This window comes from Lonchura striata, chromosome 7 (genome assembly GCF_050655825.1).
Source record: "Lonchura striata isolate lonStrDom1 chromosome 7, ASM5065582v1, whole genome shotgun sequence".
NCBI classification, from domain to species: domain Eukaryota; kingdom Metazoa; phylum Chordata; class Aves; order Passeriformes; family Estrildidae; genus Lonchura; species Lonchura striata.
In genome coordinates, this window is record NC_140709.1 from 15,850,318 (window position 1) to 15,869,065 (window position 18,748).

Here is an 18,748-nt window from a genome sequence, read left to right on the forward strand (position 1 = left end):
CAACAGAGGTGACACACCACCCATCATCTCACAGCCTCTAAAAAGAGCTGAGAGAAGAAAAATTTCTCTCTCACAGGTGTAAATAGCTCTCAAATCTGTTTCCCTGACTCACCTGTTTAAGGCATCTTCTTTGAGACCTCACCTACTAGAGTGATGCTTATCAAACAAGTGAATTTCCCTCTAATAGTGCTCCAACAGGCAAGCAGAGTGTGACTTCTGTTTTCTCCAGGTCCAGGCTGGCAGCACAGGAAAGTGAGGAGAACAGGAGCTTTAATGGCATAAAAAATTCCCTGCACATTTGATAGCACTCAGGTTCTCACAATTTCTTTTTGGATGTTACACCAGACTAACACACAGCATTTCCCATGTCAGCTCCTCCAGGTAGTGGATGCAATGGTGCAGCTGCAGTGGTGCAGCCTAACGAGCATTAGATCACACAGCAGGTCTGAGGATGGACAAACTGACTGACCCTGTCTTCACTGCTGCATGCTGCCCTTGGGTACCCGGATTCAACCTGCTTTAGGGCAACAGCAAGTTTCTGCCCCTGCCTTTGCTATCCATTTGGGAACTTTCTTGCAGGACAGCAGAGCATCTGCAGAGAGCAAATCCTAGCAAGGAGTCTGGACAAAGAATAATCAGTCCAAGTGGACTGAACAGCCAGGCCCTGCTGCTGCCTTGAGGTGTGAAGGAAGGAAGTGATTCTGCATTACCTGTTCAGCACTAGGCAAAGCCCCAAGGAATACAGAAAGACTGCTGTGATGTTAGGAGACCTGGCATGCAGAATATTGGGAAGGGAGGAGAGGGTTTGCACTTCTCATGAGAAGGATCCAGGACCCATGTGAAGGCCCAAGGCACTCAGGCCGAGTTCAGGAGCTGGCAGTGCCTCGCTGTATCTCTGACAACAGGAACAGCTCAGCCCTGGGGCTTAGTAACAGTTACGCACACAGGGCTCCTGCACAGAGAGGAGCGCTGGGGTGAAGTTGGGTGAGCTGCAGTACCCCAGGCACAGCAGGCAACTGCCCTCTGCTGAGCGAGGCAAAAGCCTTCCACAGTGCCTTTTGCACAGTCTTCTCTTAAGATGCGAAGGAAGATGCAGCTCTGGTCTTGGCTGGGTCCTGGTACTGGGAAACAAGGCATGAGGGTTTGGAGGGAGACACCAAAACTGCACCCTCACCAGAGCTGGGTGGCTGCGTGAGCCTCATATTGCAGAGTCCATAGTGCAACGACAGAACAGGGGATGTGCACAGCTTGGCACAGCCACCCTGCAGCTCCTGCCCGGGAGCAGCAGCTGGAACCCAGCACCAGCCTGTTCTGTGCTGGCCACTGGGATTTCTCACAACTCACGCTGCCACCTCCCGGCTGTGACAAACATGCTCCTTCACTGTGACACCCCTTGCAGCCTGACGGACTCGGCAGGCCAAGCCAAGGCTCAGAGGATCCCCCTCCCTAGGTGACAGCCTTGCAGTTTGGAAAGGGAAGACCTTGTCCAGGGCTCCCAAATGCAGACGCATGAATTACGTATGTTACACACGGTGTCGGTGTCTGAAGGTCAAGTTGCTTTTATTGGCTTGCCGCGTGTACTGATTGTGCTGCAGCTGCCCCCTCGGGCTGCTCGCTGTAAAGGGAACCTGCAGTCGCCACTGGAGCAAGGAGGGGAGGAGGATTCAGTACCTGCATCCTGCTGATCCCTTCACCTCATTGCCCAAATGTCAGTCCTTCCTCAGCTACATTCCAAAGCAGATTCCACTCCTCTCAGCCGGTGCAGGCTGAGGATAGTGGGAATTGTCATAGTGGTTGTCCATATGCTCCCTGTAGCATAGAGTTCTTTTCCGATGATGTGGCCAGCCACAGAAAGGAGGGATCTCATGAACTTTGCTGTGGAGTTGTCAGAGGATTCAAATTGGTGCTGAGAACATAATCAGGACATACCTCCTCAGAGAAAGCCAGCATTCTGAGCTAAGGTCATGGTGTGGGAGGGTCCGAGTTGCTCTGGACATCACAGGGATGAAGAATGGAGAGAGCTGATGTGCTTGAGGAGCTTAAGCAGCACAGTATCCAGCAGTTATGCTCTGGAGGGTGGGGTTGCCGGGTTGGTGATTCTGAAGAAGAGATGGCAGCTCTGGAGATGACATCTACATCCAACAACCCCCTTCCATTAACCCTCAATCCCATCTCGCTGCACTTCTGCCCAAGCTAGGGCAAGCCCTTATGCTTTTCACTCAAAAGTGAATTTCACACAAATCTATTCTCCCCACCAGTGGCCATTCCCTCTACTAAATTAGATCCCACACCACCTTGGACTATGAAAACTTTGCTCCCTTTCTGCTATCAGAGGCTGTGCTGCCTGCTCCTTGACCCTTTTCCCAAAGGACCATCCTTTTGCTAGGCTCTCCAGAGCCTCAGGCCTACCATTCACCCATAGGGCCCTACCCCAGAGCTGTATGAGGGTCTCAAGTCCACAGAAAGGCTGTACTGTTACCACCTCTGCTCTGTGGCTCCGGACAAGCCAAGAGGGGGCAGAGACTTTGGAAGTGGATTCTTCATTTTGCACAGGCAGCCTTGGCATTGATAGGCAGGGATTCAGCTAACCCACATGGTCTAGAAAATGGGCTGTTCTTCAACCTGACATGTTAAAGACAGGTTCTGTCCCCCACCAGAGCACAGATACACTCTGCTACCTTCGGGAGGCGTTGGGGGGTAAAGCAATGACCCTGGGCTGGGCTGTCAGCACCACCTCCCCATGGCTGGCTTCGATCAGGATATTCTGCAGTATGTTTTCCAGCACGAGCTCCACAAGGTTCCCAACAGCTGGCTGCCTAGAAGGACAGAATTATAGCAGAGGACAGCTATCAGAAAGCAGATAAGGCAGGCTGCTTGCTGTGACTCCTGCCAGGAATCATCAGGCACAGCAGTGGAGCATACACTATTTCCTACACACTGAGACCAATGAACCAAAGACTTGAGCAATGGGTTGCTGACCCTTGTCCCAGAATTGTCACCAGCTGGTGTCAGGCTCTGACCTTAGACAAAGCTGGGTGACTATAGTTTTACTGGTTTCTCCCTCCAAGCTGTGCTGTAGCTGCTATTAGTAAATAATGCTTGTAGCTTGTAGAAGTCTACAAGGGAGCAGCCATAGCAAATGCAAGGTGGTGGAATACTGCAGTGAAAATAAGAGGTAAGGTAAGCACATACTGCACCCTAATATCTAATATGGCCTAGACTACCTGAGAGTAAAGTAGACATCATCACTACCAGCATCCTGGCACTGCCCACGGCTCAACCCCAGACACAGTAAACCTCTCCCTACAAACCACATTTGGGAGAGGGTGTCTAGGTGGGCATCAACTTCCACCCAGGCAACACATAACATACCAGCAGAAATGCTGCAGGGCTGAAGGAGAAAAGGATTTCTGGCCAGACAGTGTGCTGCCATGGCTCTCCTGACTGTGCAGCTCTTGGCTTTTATATGTGAGATCTTCCTCACCTACTTATGATCTCCTTTTCCATCAACTCCTTATGGTGAAAAGTCTTGCAAGACTCTGGCAAATCACTGGGAGAAGTTTCCTGATTAATTTTTTTCCTCTCTCCATCCTTCTCAAGGTCAAGATCTGTTGAAGAAGAGACCCTGGAGGGGAATGTAGAGCCCTGTCTACTGTCCTGGAGCTCTGCTGATTTTGCAGACTGGAACTGGGAGAAATATGGAATAGGTTCATCTTGGATTTTTCTCACTGACTTCTGGAAGTGGCCATCCTCCAAGAGGCTTCTAGGAAGAAGAAAATAAAGGATAATTCCAGCAAATTTGCCTATCTGTATGACCCAGAGGATTATTACAAGACACTACAAATCAGAGGAAATCACTGACTGATGTCAGTGTTTAGTCTGTAGCTTCTTGCTTTCTGGGCCTAAGGGAAGCAGCAAGAGGCCTTAAGCAGTGAAACTACCTCTGTTTTCCCAGTGCTGGTTCTTTACAATTGTGCAGCTCACAAACCAAATAGGTGCACCCCAACGCAGCCTGCTCCCAAGATAAGAGTAGGTAGAGTTCCCTGGTTCCTGGGAACTCTGGAAAGATGGGCTCAGCCCCTGGCTGGGAAGGAAGCCCCTGCCTTGGCTGTCACTCCAGGATCAGAGCTCATAGTCCCAAGACAGCTTTTAGCAGGTGGATCCCCCATTCTGGCAACAAGAGTGCACAGATTCCTCTAGGATTAGCAGAGATCTGACCATGCTGCACTCATTCTCTGGAGGACAGGGGCTCCAAACCAGGTGAGGGTGAAAGGACACACACCTGATGACACCTGTGAGTATGTCAGTCACCACCTCCAGCTCTTGTTTAGAAGCAGCAGCCAAGGACGGCTGTTTGAGCTCCACGTCCGTCCTGTTTCTGTGCCTACTTCCATCCACCAATTTGCTCTCTGAGGGCTGGGTGCTGAAAGGGCTGAGAAAGGAGGAGTTACTCAATCAGTGGCAGCATTACAGAACCAAGCTTTCAAAGACCAGCACCCTCCTAGCACTGCAGCAGCATGTCAGGCAAGCAGGGAAGGGGTGGGAGATGTCATATTTCTGACATGAGCAGGGACACTGTCATAAAAGTGGAACACTGAGCTCTGACAGCTGAGGTGGAGAGAGTAACAGGTCATGTCAGCTAATGCTGGGGAAAGCAAGACACCTTTTACTTAATTCTGAGGCACTGGAGAGGAGTAGAGTAGAGCACCAAGTTCAGTGCATATCAGAGCATGGACAGCCTTGGCTCAGATGAAGCTGCCAATCCAAAAAACTCTATCTCTTACCGGGATAAGAAGTATCTGTGAAAATCCAAGGCAAAGTTGCTGAGGAAGTCCTCAATAGCGTAGGACCTGGCTGACACATCTAGGTGTAAGGACAAGGGCATGGGAGGCTCTGGTTTGACCCACTCCTGGCTGGTGTCTTTGTCCAACAGCCCCTTGTCATTGTGTCCAGATGGCTGACTGGGTGTAGGGTGGCTTTTAATAGGAGGTAATGTCTGTTGGAGGGAAAGAAATGGCAGGCATATAGTTGGTCCTCTGGCCACAAGTAGGCTGGTGTAGGTTTGAGCACAGGCATGAGAACTGAAAGCCCAGCAACCAGACCCACTAGAGTGGGTGTCAAAATGATCTTAACACCACAGTATTAACAGGCATGAGCAGCCATAGTGGAAATCAGGTCTCTTTCTTTCTCACTGACCAGTGTGCCAGCCCCAAGTGTCAACAGGGCTTCAGGGTCTCCCTAGGGTACTTGGGGCTGTTGTTCTCCAGTCCATCACAGTGGAAGCTCTTGCAAGCACACCGGGAGTGCTGCAGGAGAAGTGACGTACATGGATGGAATGCATTGGGAAATTGTCCTCCTCTAGACCTGAAGGGAAACCAGGAACTGACTCCAGCCACACTACACGGGCCAGCTTGGGGTTGCATTACCAGCAGTCAGCTTGGGGGAAATTTCTTAGAGTAGTAGCCAGGATGCCTGGGCCAGAAGGACACCACAGAGACCTGGAGAAGTCCTTGGGCATCACAGGGCTTCAGTGATCTATTAAATGAAACTGTTTTTACCTTTCTGCAGCCATCCTTATGCTCATCCAGTGAGTGCTTTGACCTGCATCACTGAGCACACCAAACAGCACAGGGAAAACAGACCAAGCTAGAGTTGCCCTGGACTGATTCCTTCATGCAGAACAGTGCAAGGCATGCAAAAGCACCCATGGGGTCTCAGGAGCACTGTTATAGCCTCACTGTGGTGGCAATCCTGAGGTAACAAGCTACATCTCCTTGTTGCCTCAGTCCTCTCAGGCCAAGCCTCCCCTCAACTCCCCAAAATCTTTCCACATCTTGGGTTAGCTTTGAGCCCTGTCATTCCCACAGCACATCTTGCTGATGGCTATAGGCACTGCTGGCTCTTCCTTGGGGCCCAGGTAGGTCTGCAGAGCACTCACTGGGACCTTGTTTCACACCTTCCCACCACTGCTGGAAAAACTGTCCTATAGCAGTGCATGCAGTTGTGCACTTGAGTGAGAACTGATGAACCAGGCAAATTGAGCTTTAAAGCTTTCTGTGTATTTAAACTAAGACAGTTCCTGTCAGCAGCTTCTCCTGAGGAACAGAGCACAGCTCTTCTTGAGGTGAGGACAAGGTCTGCACCACGTTCTGCCAGGGTCCTGGTGCTTTCTGCTGTGGCAGACATTCCATTGTGACCCCAAAATGAAACCAGTACAGGTACCAATTGCCCTGCCTCTGTGCATTTTTTCTGCTTATTTGAAACCTTTCCCCATTTCTCCAGTCATGGGTGCACGTTTGATGCCAATTTCAGTTCCCATTCACCTCAGCTGGAAAGTTACTGGCCAGAGAACACAGCCAGACAGTGTGATTCTTCTGCCTCCTCCAAACAGTCTGTCTCTCAAAGCCTTGAAGCTACAAATCCTGCTGTTCTCTCTGTCCAGACTCCCACACTGTGATATCCAGCATTTGCCTCTTTTCTAAAGCAGTCAGTTTGATTCTACCACAATTGAGATAGGCCTGATTTACCTTGTATTTCCTGATCACAGCTGATGATTCAGGAAGATTTGCTGTTTCAGCAGAATCTGATAACCTCTGAAAAATAAAATAGAACATTACATTTAAAAAAAAAAAGAGAAGAAGAATTACCATATGGGGACGATACAGAGCAGAACAAGACCTTAGGATTTTTTTTAAACTTTGTGCCAGCTGAGAGTTAATGATCTTATCCTCCATTCTTCACTTAGACCACGTTCTTACTGCTAGCTACACATTTCTCCCCAGTGTTTATTCATGGTTAAAAACCCAACCATTGGTTTCCAGAGCCACTGGCTTTGTTTTTCCAAAGGCTTCTCATGCACTTTCAAATTTCAGATGGTCACTAGAAATTTCAGCTTGTAAGATGATTCTTGGCTAGAAAACAAGATCTCATTTTCTTCCTAACCACAGATCAGTTTTGAGGTCTTTAACAGATCAGTCTCATGTCCTCTTAACAACTGCCAAGGTTTTCCTAAAGAATGTTTCTTGTCAACACTAGCTGCTGTTTCTTGAGCAAAGCTAAGCTGGTGCAAGGTTGTGAGAGCACTTACCACTGAAGGTGACTTTAGCTTCTTCTTAATCCCAAGGTCCTTCTCTGTGATGGTGAATTCCACAGCCTGCCGTTCCTTCTCCTTTTCCCACTCATGCACGTCCCTCTCATACTGAACCAGGGACTCCTGGATGTACACCTATGAAACAAACCATAACTGAAGGGAGCAGGGCTAGAAAAGAGTTGAAAATAGCAGTCCTTGGCTCAGGTCTATGCCGGTTTGTCCCCTTCAGGAGGTCTCAGGAAGAAACCCACTTGCTTTCCATGTATTCCAGTGGCAGGAAGAGGAAAGCACAGTGGTATTTTAAATCTCAGTCAGAGAAGATATACTCTCTTGCCAAAGAAAACTTGGAAAGTGTTGAGAGGGACACTACTGTTGGTCTGTTCCCCCAATATTATCAAAGCAGCGAGACTTGTTTTTTACAGCTATCAAGTTTTTGGCATCCACTGAAAGTCATTCCCATTCAAACCATCACTTCTAGCAGCTGGGCTCCCCCCACAAAGCCATGCATTGCACAATTACACTTCATCTAGTGAACCACAGAAGAAAGATGCTTAAAGCACCAGGAAGGATGAAGCTAGGTGTCTTCAGAAGTGAGAAGTGTGTATCAAAGAAGGATTCCTTCAGCTGGAAGCAGCAGACAGCTGACTGCTGGGGTCAGCCATTTGGGAACCACAGTAACATGCCCAGGTCATGGTAACTGGGTCTCACCTCACACACCAGATTTATTCTGCAGAAGTAGGGATTCCCTGTAGGCTGCAGTGTGACGAAGCAGGGGATACTCTCTCCAGGCTGTGCAACCCCTGACTCTGGAGCAACCTCCAACACCTGGGCAAAAGGCGGGAGGAGGAGAACAAAATTAAATTAAAAAAGAAAAAAAAACATATGAACTATTTCACTGTCCTGAGATCTTCCTGTGTGCTTTCTCTTCTCAGGGAACACACCTCTTCTCAGAGGTATGTGGCATGAGAGAGATGCAGTTGATATATTCCAAGAACAAACATAGCCTTTGATGGTGGACAGAGTCCTGAGGTTTGTTATCGCATTTTGTAGTTCCAACTTTACATAACCTCACCAAAGTCTTTGCATTGCCCTTCTGAATTCCTGTTGTTCCCCCTGTCCTAACCCTTGCCTTCACTTTTCCTTTCATCACCTAGGAGAAAGTCAGTTTCCTAGAACTGAGTGTCGTGTTGAAAATGGAGCTGTAAGGTCCTTTCATGGCACAACAGAGACAGCCAGGAAGGCTGTAGATCGAAGAGGACTCACCATTTCTTTACAGGAGTTTAACTGCCAGGTAAACACCACTGCCTTGCTCTTCGAGATATTGTTGAGAAAGACAAGTCGACCAGCTTTGGTGCAGTCTGGGATATTTCCAAGGCAAATCCTGTGATGGGACAAGGTGGCTGCCTGCAGGAAACAAGGAGAAACCTTGAGAAGGAACAGCAGGGAAGGAAGATGGGACCTAGCCATTGGGGAAGGGGAGTCATACAGTCATCTCTAAGTCATACTCTAAGTCCAGCAATTCACAGATAATATTAACCAGCTATCTTTACTATAATAACTTGAGAGAATGTAACAACTCTCACAATTTTGCTCTCGTTACAGTGACTTTACATCAAAAGGCCAGCTGTGTTGCAGTAGGATTGAGTGAGCAATGAATAAGACATAACACTGGTAGTGGACAGGAGAGGATCTCAGGAGCACAGAGGACCAGTAACGTCCTGATTCTCTCCACAGAACTGGCAGTCCAGGCCTTTTCCTACTTCAATTGAGAAACATGAGGTGTGTGCTTGTGCAATATCCCTATCAATCTGACTGTGAGTTTTAGGAAATTGATCCCTACTACACCTTGCCACTAGTATGCTACTAGTTTGTCCCATTCTCCAGGCACAATGCAATCTCTAATTAAGTACAGTAATCATTAGTACAGTACAGCAATCATTAGAGAAAGAAACTTGATTTCAGACAACAGAGCCTTGCAGAATGCCATCTTCATTGTCAGACTGAGGCAGTTTCCAATCACTTTCTCTTTGCTGTTCTCAGGAATATAATTTCCCTGCTGGAAGCAAAAGAGCATGTGAAGCTGTGGCTGGCTCCAAGGAAGGCATGCTAATGTCATACAGGTTCAATCTTTTACCTGCCAGGAGAAAGCCTCTGTTGCTGCTGTGTAATGCTCATTCACTGTGCTTGGATCTGTGGGTGAGTTTAACAACAGATTGTCCAGGCTGGCAGGCCAGCCCTAGCCAGGCCAGACAAGCTCCTGCTGAGCCAGCAGCAGGTCAAACAAGTGCATTCCTCTGCCTGTGCCTGAATAGGTGACCATCCATCCTGCAGTCAGCATTCAGGTTATGAATCACCTGAGTTTGGCTGGGAAATGGTGGCAGCCAAGCCCTGACAGAGTATGGCAGGAATATAATGGTCTTTTTCAGAATGATTTAGGAAAGAAAAAGATGTTATAGCTGCACAGAACAAAGGCAGCTGTGATGGGAAGTAACTTCCAAGGAAAAATTACATGAACAAACCCAAACTCGTTTTTGTTCTAATGGCTATGGAAGTGACAAGCTGGAAGGAAGACACCTTTCAGTTCCCATGAGTTAAGTTCTAGATCACCTGCTGGAAGGGAAATATCTTGTTCTGTCTCATGGCAAATGAATTCTCCTGAAACACAGACTACTACAAGATGGTACCACTTGTAATTTTCAGTCTCTCACACACATTTCTGGACTGATTATATCACTCATATCCCACACTTGGGACTTACCTGACCAGGCACAGTTAGCTTGGCAGAACCTGGAATGACTGCAGAAGAAAAAAAATGTCTGGATGTAGCAGCCTCTCCTACAATATTTGGATTGTAGCCTACTCCCTGGAAAGTAATCTGGGTTGAGTCACCCTCCAAGATGTCGATGAGAACATCAACCTGCCTCGGACAAGACAGAAGTTTTAAGTCCAGAGTTGTATTTGGGAGAGATGTGCAGTAAGTAAGCATACTTGCTAATGGACTGGTCTAAATACACCCCATGCATGCATAAAGACAAATCCAGTCTTCTTTGCTCTTTCAGGCCTTGACCTTTCCTGCTAGCCCAGGAAAGCTGCTTAAGTAGTCAATTAGCCAGTTACAGTATGAGATGGACAGAGACTCCCTCTTGGAGCAAAGGTTGGAGTTTTAAAGTTAAATTTATTCATTTATCCATGCATTCACCACAGACTGAAGCAACAAGTAGTGCTACAGCTCTGGCCTTGCCTGCCTGCTGCAGCCCAGGACAGAGGTCTTTGGGAAGGCTGTTTTCAGAGGTTTGCAGCAGCATACACTGTAATGATAGAAGATACTGACGTCAGTCACTTTGATGGGAATTTCTGGAGGCCAACAATGAACCCCACAAATCTGAACAGATACTATTGATATCTCCAGTTACTGTTTGATACTTGAAAAACATATACTGGGATAACTCTGGGTATGGAAGATATCTCTTCTTGGGAAGAAAAAAATTATGAGGCAAATTTATCTGCTCCACTTCAGATCAGACCAGCTCTCAAGACTCTTTGCTTCTTGGAGGCATAGAGCTCAATTCAGCTGTAGCATTAAATGGACCAACCACCCGTAAGGAACCTAAAGAATTTTAGGTCAACAAGAGAAATCAGTTGTTGAATGTTTCAGTCATGAGGAGGCTCTTACCGTGTATGTTTTAGCTTCCAGTGGTGAGAAGATCCACTCAATGTGCCCCGCTTCACCAGGGGGGATTTCTCCTCTAGGAGTTAGGCAGACAAACACAGGATGCTGAAAATTCTTCTCCTTTATCTTCACAATGTTGTCCAGCTGAACCTCAAATGTCACAGGCATGGAGCCACCATTGTAGAGTTTATAAATCTGAAGTGAGTAGGAAAGAGCAGTGCTTTTTATACTAGATACAAGTTAAACTAGTTAACACTTCCCCAGAGGATGCTGATAAGCATTAATATTTAATTAATCAGCTTATCTCCTAAGAATGAGGAGACCTCATAGTGTCAAGATTTAACACTAAGGCTCTGATAGGTAGCTGTGCTGAAGGTTTATCACCAAACATGTACATTGATAACCAAAGTGCCTCTCCAAATGGTGTCCTGCCAAGTCAGACTAGGGTAAAATTAATACAGATTAGCTAAAGGGATCACTGTAAAGCGGATTACATATAATGCAAAAACACTTGTATTAAAGTGCTCTTAATTAAATTCAGACTTTTTCGCTTCCCAAGTAAATTAGGCAGAACAGAATCAATAAGTGTTTTTGCTGAGTAAGTGTTTAAGGAAGTTAAATTAATTTACTAAAAAACTAATTAGGGTTTATTTCTAGAGTACTTGGAGCAGCTAGGCAAGTTTTCACTCAGATACAATGCAAGATAATATGTGAACAGCCCAACATGCCTCATAAGCATTGTGATTATAGAGTGAACATCAAATCTTGTCAAACTGCAGATGGTGAGAAGTACTTTCCCTGTTTCTGTCCCAGCAGCTATTTCCAAACTCTGCCTAGAACTATCCTCAAAGTTATCCTGCGATGCTTCACTATGGAAGCCATTCCATTTTCTGAGCATTGCCTCAGACACTGCCAGTCCTTGGGACACAGCAGTAACTAGCTCCTTCCCTACACTTGCTGCTGGGTTTGGCTCCAAAATGCTCACCTGTGTGGGGGGTTGGGAGCGCCCAACAGCGACGGGTGCGAAGACGTGCTTAGTGGACGCAAAATGAACGTACCGCTGGTCGTGTTCCACTGTCACACCGCTGAAGGTCAGCTACAGTGGAAAGAAATGCAATCACTTTCTCACAGGGCCTTGGTCCCATCACTAACAACTGCATAAGGACCCTGAAGTACTTTGCAAATGGAAGGCCACACAGTTACAAACTTTAATTGGTAATACCAGCATAGCGGGTCCTAAGGTAAAAAAATCAAGGAGATGGAGAACCTGCTCCAGATTTTCTCTGAAATGTTCCCTTCTTGTATCAGAAAGACTGTACTTTTCTCTCTGCTCTGCCAGCATCAGCATCAGTGCTTCTCTGTGCAAGTGCATGGTGGAAATTCCCGATGAATGAAAGCGTCTGGACTGTATATAGGAGAGTGTGCAACTTTCACAGCCAAATACTTTGGAAAGACAGGATTTAGGTAAGTATTGGCCTCCTCTTGGGAAGGATCATCTGGATATCCTCTAGAGTGCTCCCAGAATGTGTCTATCAGCCCAAAAGCTATAAGCAAGTCTAAAAGCAAGAAGATTCCAGCCGAACTTTAAGTGATCAAGTGATGATCAACAGTATCCTGTTGGCAAAGCAGCTACCAGGCACTCCAAGCAAAGTGGAGATATTTACAGAGTTATTTCACAGAAAGGATTGTGCATTCACACAGGCTCCTGCATTTTGAGAAAACCACAATCAGGCTGAAGATGCACTGATGATGCACTATTTCCTGCAGGATCACCCCAAAGTACCCCTGAGCTGTCTGCTTTGAGGTGGAGGCTGCAAAGCAGTCACCTAGTAATGTCTGCATGGGCTAGTAGGAGCCAAGTTGCTGCAGTTCACAATAAATTAAGCCTGAAGCATGACTATTTTTCAAACAGATGTGTAAAAGACAGAAAAGATAGACACTTGCAGGAGATACTGTATCAGCTACTTTAAAAAGAGCAGAGAATGACAACTCCTTTACAAAAACCCATGGGATCTTTTTAAAGCACTACATGAGTATTCAGCCTCCTGAGAACCACAGCTTGCCAGATGAAGTGAAAGTAGGAGAAAGACAAAAGCTTTGCTTTCAAACTTCAAGTGATAAAGGGATAGGAACCTCCCTGAGCTTTGGGAGTGAAGCATCCATTTATATAACTTTGATCAAAAAGCCACCTTGCATTCCAACAGACCAGAACTGCTCAGAAAAAACTGTCATCAGTTTCCACCTGACACAGGATATGGCATTTAGAGGATTATCAGTTAAAGAGAGACAAATGGAGAAAAGTGAAGACTTGCTGCAATCAGTTCTCCTTATAGAGTGCACAGACTTCATCCCACAGTGAAGACTTAAGAGTATAAGAGGGATGCCGGATTCCCCAGGGAGAAGAGCTGCCTGGAGAACACATGCTGCAGGTGATGACATCTCACAATACCAAACTAGCAACTATGAAGTGAAGTGCAAACACTTGCAGTTCATAAAACTTGTGCACTCAGGAATTCTCTCCAGGGAGTTCTGTGAGCCAACCTACCTCAGCCTGCAACACATGCATCTGGCTGGGCTTTTCCTACTAAAACTGCTGGGAGCTGCAAATTCTGTCTGACCAAAGGATCTCAGAGCTCTGAGAACAAGCAGTCTCACAGGTGAAGAGGCAAAGGACAATCTGCGAAAGCATTAGCCAGTGGGAGGCCTTGTTTCCCTGCTACACAAGGATAACACAGAATCCTACAGATATCTCTGCCTACATCCAGAAGAAATTGCCAATAGGAAATCAGTCTGGGTTCTTCAGAGTACCTATAAATCATCAGAGGCCTAAAAATTGGCCGCTAAATGGGGAAAGAACAGAGAAGAAGCTTCTCCTGAAAATTAAGTTGGGGAAACAGAGGAGCAGGATGTCAAAATCTATCCATGTAGGTAAAGTCATCACAGAAGTAAATTTAAACCCAAAGGAAAAACAGGCATTGGCTTGCAGGTGGCTAACCACACAGCTCTGAAGCCAAATAATTTGGAATTTGATAGAGTAACCAAGCAATACCCAAGCCAAATGGGCTCCTCCTCTGTTCATTGCTGCTTTCGGAAATTTCCAAAACTTAACTTTTGGAGTGACACTACAGCATTTGCTCAAGATTAACATATGCTAAAGGTTAGCACATGCTCTGCATATTTCACCAGAATCACAGGTGAGGATTTGCTCAGCCCTGGAATGTGAACACAGGGCAGTTTCTGCCCCAAGAGCTGGAAAATCTGTGCACTTCATGTCACGACTGCAAGGAAAGCAGGCACACTGTGTTCAGCCCCTCAGCTGCCCTCTCTGCAGAAGAAGTATCTCCTATTCCTACTTGCTGAATATCAGCAGTTCAGCAGTGGCACTGCATCTCTGCAGGTTGCAACCACCTGCACTGCTCTAGGTCCCTGGACTGGCTTCTGCAGCTCCTGTTGCCAGAGCAAAAAGGTACCAAGGGATCTTTTCATCCCCAAGGTATCCCACACTTTTCTAGCCCCTTCTGCAGTGACAGCATGATGGAAGGTGTGGTCCTCTGGTAGTCACCAAAGCCACTGGCTATATGGCAAGAGAGGATGTATGCCCTATAGTCTTCTGGTGCTCCAAAACCTCTTCCCTCACTGGCCAACTGGTGAAAGGCTCACAGTCACTCTCAGGATTGTGCCAGGCAGGCAGAGCACAGGGAGCCTGTCCAAGGGCTTTGAGGGAAGGCACAGTTAAGCCACTGTTTGAACAGCTTGGTCAAAGGGTTGGATTTTCAGCTGACAACAGTCCTGAAAGAAAAGAAAAATAAAAGAGATATGTGAACACAGTGGTCTCATAGGAAACTTCAGAGACAGACAGAAAGGCTCAGCTGGGCATGAGTGGTGCCTGGCAGAGCACAAGGTGACTGTGACTCTAATTGACAGTTTGAGAGAGGGAGAGAGAGAAATTAGTTCCAAGCCTGAGGAGATGCTCCAGGAAAACACACCACAGATCAGCTCTGGGATGCTTTAGAAACAGCGAAGCAGGAAGAATGAGTAAGAATCATCTCTATCATTGGTAGGAGAAATATGTGGGTGGACAAAGGCTGCAGCCAACCAGGAACCCAGGGAGTATGTTCTGGGCTTGGGGAAAGAGCTGACCCTGTAAACCCAGAGCTGCAGGATGTTCTGCCACCCTGTGCAATCCCAAACTACCATCACAGTAGGGGATGGTGGTATATTTGGAGAAAAGCACATTCCAGTGGGGGTTGAAGCATACAGAGGGTTGAGGAGTTGGAGAGATTCAGGAAAGCTGCATGGGAGAGAAGCAGGATGGGCCACAGATCTGAACTCCAGGAACTGCATGGAACAACTCACAGTGAGGCAGATGAAATGAGGGGAAGCATGCATAGGAATCCTGATCATAAGTTACACCAGAGTGTGGAAAACATGCAGGGACCATAAAACCTGAGAAGGCTGTTTTGGACTTGGAGTTGTCTTGAAGGAAGAAGCAATTCTGCACTAACATTAATAGAATACAAAGGTTAATAATAAATAAATAGTAGTCCTCTTGCTGAAGAACCCAACAGATGCAACATCCAAGGGCCATTCTGCCAGTGTACTGCCCACATCACTCTGTGCTGAAACCACAAGTTTGTCAGAACATCGTTTTTATGACTCTGCTTGGTCCTCTGTTACTGCCTGGCTAGTGCAAATTCCAGGGGAAGGCCACAGCCCCCTGTACACTATGCAGCTTCTGGGGAAAATACCTCTTAATTCAGTTCCAACCAATTTTGTTGTTCTGCAAATGGAAGGAAGGGACACCTGCTATCTTACCAGAATCTCATGGCCATAGGAAATCTTCAGCAGGACAGGGAGGCGATCAGTGCCAATGAAATCATGTCTAGCAGTGAAAAAGGAGAGGAAAACAGTAGAAATCAACCTGGTGCCCAGAATGATAGAGTCAGTCACACAGAACAGAGTGATTAATTTTAGAGACCATTCACTTCCCAGCCAAAGAGTTGCTGCTGCATAAGGGCTGCGGGGAGGTGGGGGGAACCCACTTGTGTTTGGGTGGGAGTGAGCGATACAATCTTGATTTTAGTCAAACACATATTTAGGGATGCAAATTTCTAGGCCAACAAAATGCCAGTATTTCTCATATATGGTCTGCTTTGAAAAGGAAGAGTTCAGATTTCTTCATACCTTCTACAGGCACGCAAGGGCTAGCAGCTCTAGCTGATGACAAAAAAAAGAATATCACTACATAATCAAAAGCACAGGAAGTGCAGCATCTTATTAATCTCCTCAACTGTCAGGTCAAGGCAGACCACTGTCCCCAGCATGTTACACTAAATGACTTCTGCTCTGCAGTGTCAAAGGACATTAAAACATTCTCCTGAGGAAGACAAGCTCTGTGGGGTCCAGAAACTGGACATGTTCAGGAACTTTTTACTTGCCCAGCCTCTGCTGAGGAACATGTGATGAGGAAGGAAAATCTAGCAGGGAAACTCAGGGGCCTGATGGCATGCGTTGTTCTGGCACACAGCATGAAGCTCTGAAGAACAGGTGCTTGTCATCACCTGTGTGAGAGCTGGACAGATTTCTCCTGCCCTGGAAGAAGTGTTCCTGACTTTGGGGAAACACTGAAGAGCTGGTTATCCTGAATGCTCATCTGGTGCAACTCCTGGGGGGTAAAGTCAGCATCTTCTGCCCAGCGCTCCACGTCCATCTTCTGATCAGAAGGAAACAAGAAGGCCCTAGGGAACCCATCAGCTGGTCAGCAACAAGCAACTTCCCCAGGGCCATGGTCAGCATATTCAACCCAAATGGGCTTAGTCCAGCTGCTGGCCACATGACATTTCATCAGGTCTGATCTGCATCTCCCTGATTGCTTCCCCACCTAGACTCATCAACAGATCTCAGCTGCAGCTGTACCTACAAAACCCACCCTATTAATCCGCAAATTTCTCACAGCCCTTCAAGCACTTCCAGACCCCCAAAAAGAAGGCTGAGCTCCACTGAGCACTGCTTACCAGTCCACAGGTACCACACCCTTGTTTTCCAGCATAAGCATCACAATGGTAGGTTCTGAGTCCACTGGGGCAGACCCAAAGTCAAAATCCAGCAGGAGAGGGGTATACACTGGAGGGATCAAGCATGTGCTGGTCACAGGAGAGAAAGAAGATATTAAAATGAAACAGGAGGAAGGGTCATCAGGGCAAGACAGGGGAAATGTCATTCCACATTGGTTATCTTCCTTATAATTCTTGTCAGACCTTATGTCCCTTATGTCCTTGGCCCTTTTGAGTGAAAGGATACTGGGCATAAGGCAGACCTGATTTTCTTTTCAAAATCTTTTATGTATGTCTAATGAGAGTGAGTGACATAAGAGAGTTCTGCTTAGCCTGAAGTCTCTCTTTAGCTCCCCAGTATTAGGAAGTCACTGACACACTGGAGCAGGCCCAATGGCAGGCCACTAAAATGGCTGAGAGCTGGAGCACATTGGCCAGGCTGGATGAGACTCTGAGCAACTTGGTCTAGTGGAAGGCACCCCTGCCCATGGCAGAAGGGTTGGAACTAGATGATTTGTAAGGTCCCTTCCAATCCAAACCATTTTATGATTACAAAGATGGACAAAGGGACCTGGATTTGTTCAGCGTTATGAAGCAAGGGGTCAGGGATGGCAACTGCACAAGTTGCAATACAAGATATTCTGATGAGATACTAGGAAAAAGGTTTTTACCATGGAAATGGTTAAACAGGAGCTCAGACAAGCTGTGGCTTCTCCATTCTCAGAGATATTCAGCACTGAATTGAATAAGGTCCTGGGTAACCTGATCTGTATGTCCCTGCTTTGAGCAAGGGGCTACACCAGAGAGCTTTGGAGGCCTATTGCAATTAATTATTGTCTGTTTCTGTGGCTCCTTTCAAGGGAGCTTAAGAAGGGAAATGGAGGTGAGCAACTGCCTGCAGCAGTTAGGATGGAATAACAGGGTGCCACACAGCAAATAGCTACAACACGTGCCAATAAACCACAGCATCTCTGTCTGGCTCATGCAAGGGACTCAAAGATCCTCTGAGCTATTTCCTCATCTCACCTGTGCCTTGTGGGAACTTTGTAGGTGAGCTCGCCAGGAACTGGGTCTCGCGCCAAGAATTCATTCAGTGTGTCCAAGGAGAAGAGCTTCCAGATGTGCATCCTGCTGTTACTGCTGGCAGTCCCTATTGTACAAGCATCTGTGATGCACAAAGTTGGGTAGACGCCTGTTGCAACAATGCAGCAGAGGAACTGCTGCTGCTTCTCTTTTGCACTTGCAAGATCTGCAGCTTGGGAGAGAAAGAAACACCAGAAAGTAGTCATGTACCATTAAGGGACTGCTGCCTAGGTCATTTTGACTGCAACAAAGAGGAAAGAGGACCTACCAAGAACAAAGAATGGGCATTGTACATAATCTTGTTTGGCAGCTTCTCAAAACCCCTAAACCACTGACTTCTAGCTGTACTTTAACTTCTGCATTTAGACATCAACAAAGGACTATGAATGCGATCCTTTTTAACAGTGCATTTACAAAATTTAGTTTTGCACTATGTGAGAAAAACCCTTTCTGATTTAAGCCTACAGCTTAAACATTCTATGAAGTGCCTCTTGTTTTCACACTGAAAAATCATAAACAGTTATTTATATCTTGTTCTCCAATTTCATTCATATGACATTACATTTTTCACCTTCCAAGCTGAAAACTCCTTGTCTTGCTAGTCCCTTCTTTTACAAACACTGTCCCCCATCTCTCAACATCCCAAAACATCCATCTCACCTCTGGCTGTGCAAAGAGCATATTTGATTAACCAGGTGTAACACAGCCGACGGGCTGGCCTTACTTTTACTTGGACACAAACTTTTGATCTTGCGGGGACTGTTCCTCTGGAGTGTTCCAGCTCTAGAGCTGTAGGATACAAGAAGCAGAATAAGCTCTTGGCATTACTGTCTCTCACACCACACATGTTGT

General features: G+C 46.6%; 1 protein-coding gene across 10 annotated transcripts in view; it reads right to left on the reverse strand.

The window, feature by feature from the left end:
• Positions 1-1,535: 1,535 nt before the first annotated feature.
• The window catches only part of CFAP65 (cilia and flagella associated protein 65), a 32,071-nt gene continuing 14,858 nt past the window's right edge, over positions 1,536-18,748 (reverse strand). For 6 of the 10 annotated variants that reach the window (XM_085584998.1, XM_085584996.1, XM_077784985.2 and 3 more), the window contains 17 exons: positions 18,557-18,685; positions 17,840-18,068; positions 16,775-16,903; positions 16,322-16,498; positions 15,576-15,642; positions 11,746-11,856; positions 10,764-10,955; positions 9,849-10,007; positions 8,354-8,494; positions 7,799-7,915; positions 7,088-7,225; positions 6,528-6,593; positions 4,785-4,996; positions 4,283-4,432; positions 3,485-3,763; positions 2,679-2,816; positions 1,536-2,099 (listed from right to left, as the gene is read on the reverse strand). In XM_085584998.1, the coding sequence (XP_085441124.1) occupies positions 2,063-2,099; positions 2,679-2,816; positions 3,485-3,763; positions 4,283-4,432; positions 4,785-4,996; positions 6,528-6,593; positions 7,088-7,225; positions 7,799-7,915; positions 8,354-8,494; positions 9,849-10,007; positions 10,764-10,955; positions 11,746-11,856; positions 15,576-15,642; positions 16,322-16,498; positions 16,775-16,903; positions 17,840-18,068; positions 18,557-18,685 (2,471 nt within the window). In that variant the 3' untranslated portion in view covers positions 1,536-2,062. The remainder of the gene's footprint in view (positions 2,100-2,678; positions 2,817-3,484; positions 3,764-4,282; positions 4,433-4,784; positions 4,997-6,527; positions 6,594-7,087; positions 7,226-7,798; positions 7,916-8,353; positions 8,495-9,848; positions 10,008-10,763; positions 10,956-11,745; positions 11,857-15,575; positions 15,643-16,321; positions 16,499-16,774; positions 16,904-17,839; positions 18,069-18,556; positions 18,686-18,748) is intronic. The other 4 variants (XM_085585001.1, XM_085584999.1, XM_085584997.1 and 1 more) reach the window with 4 other exon arrangements.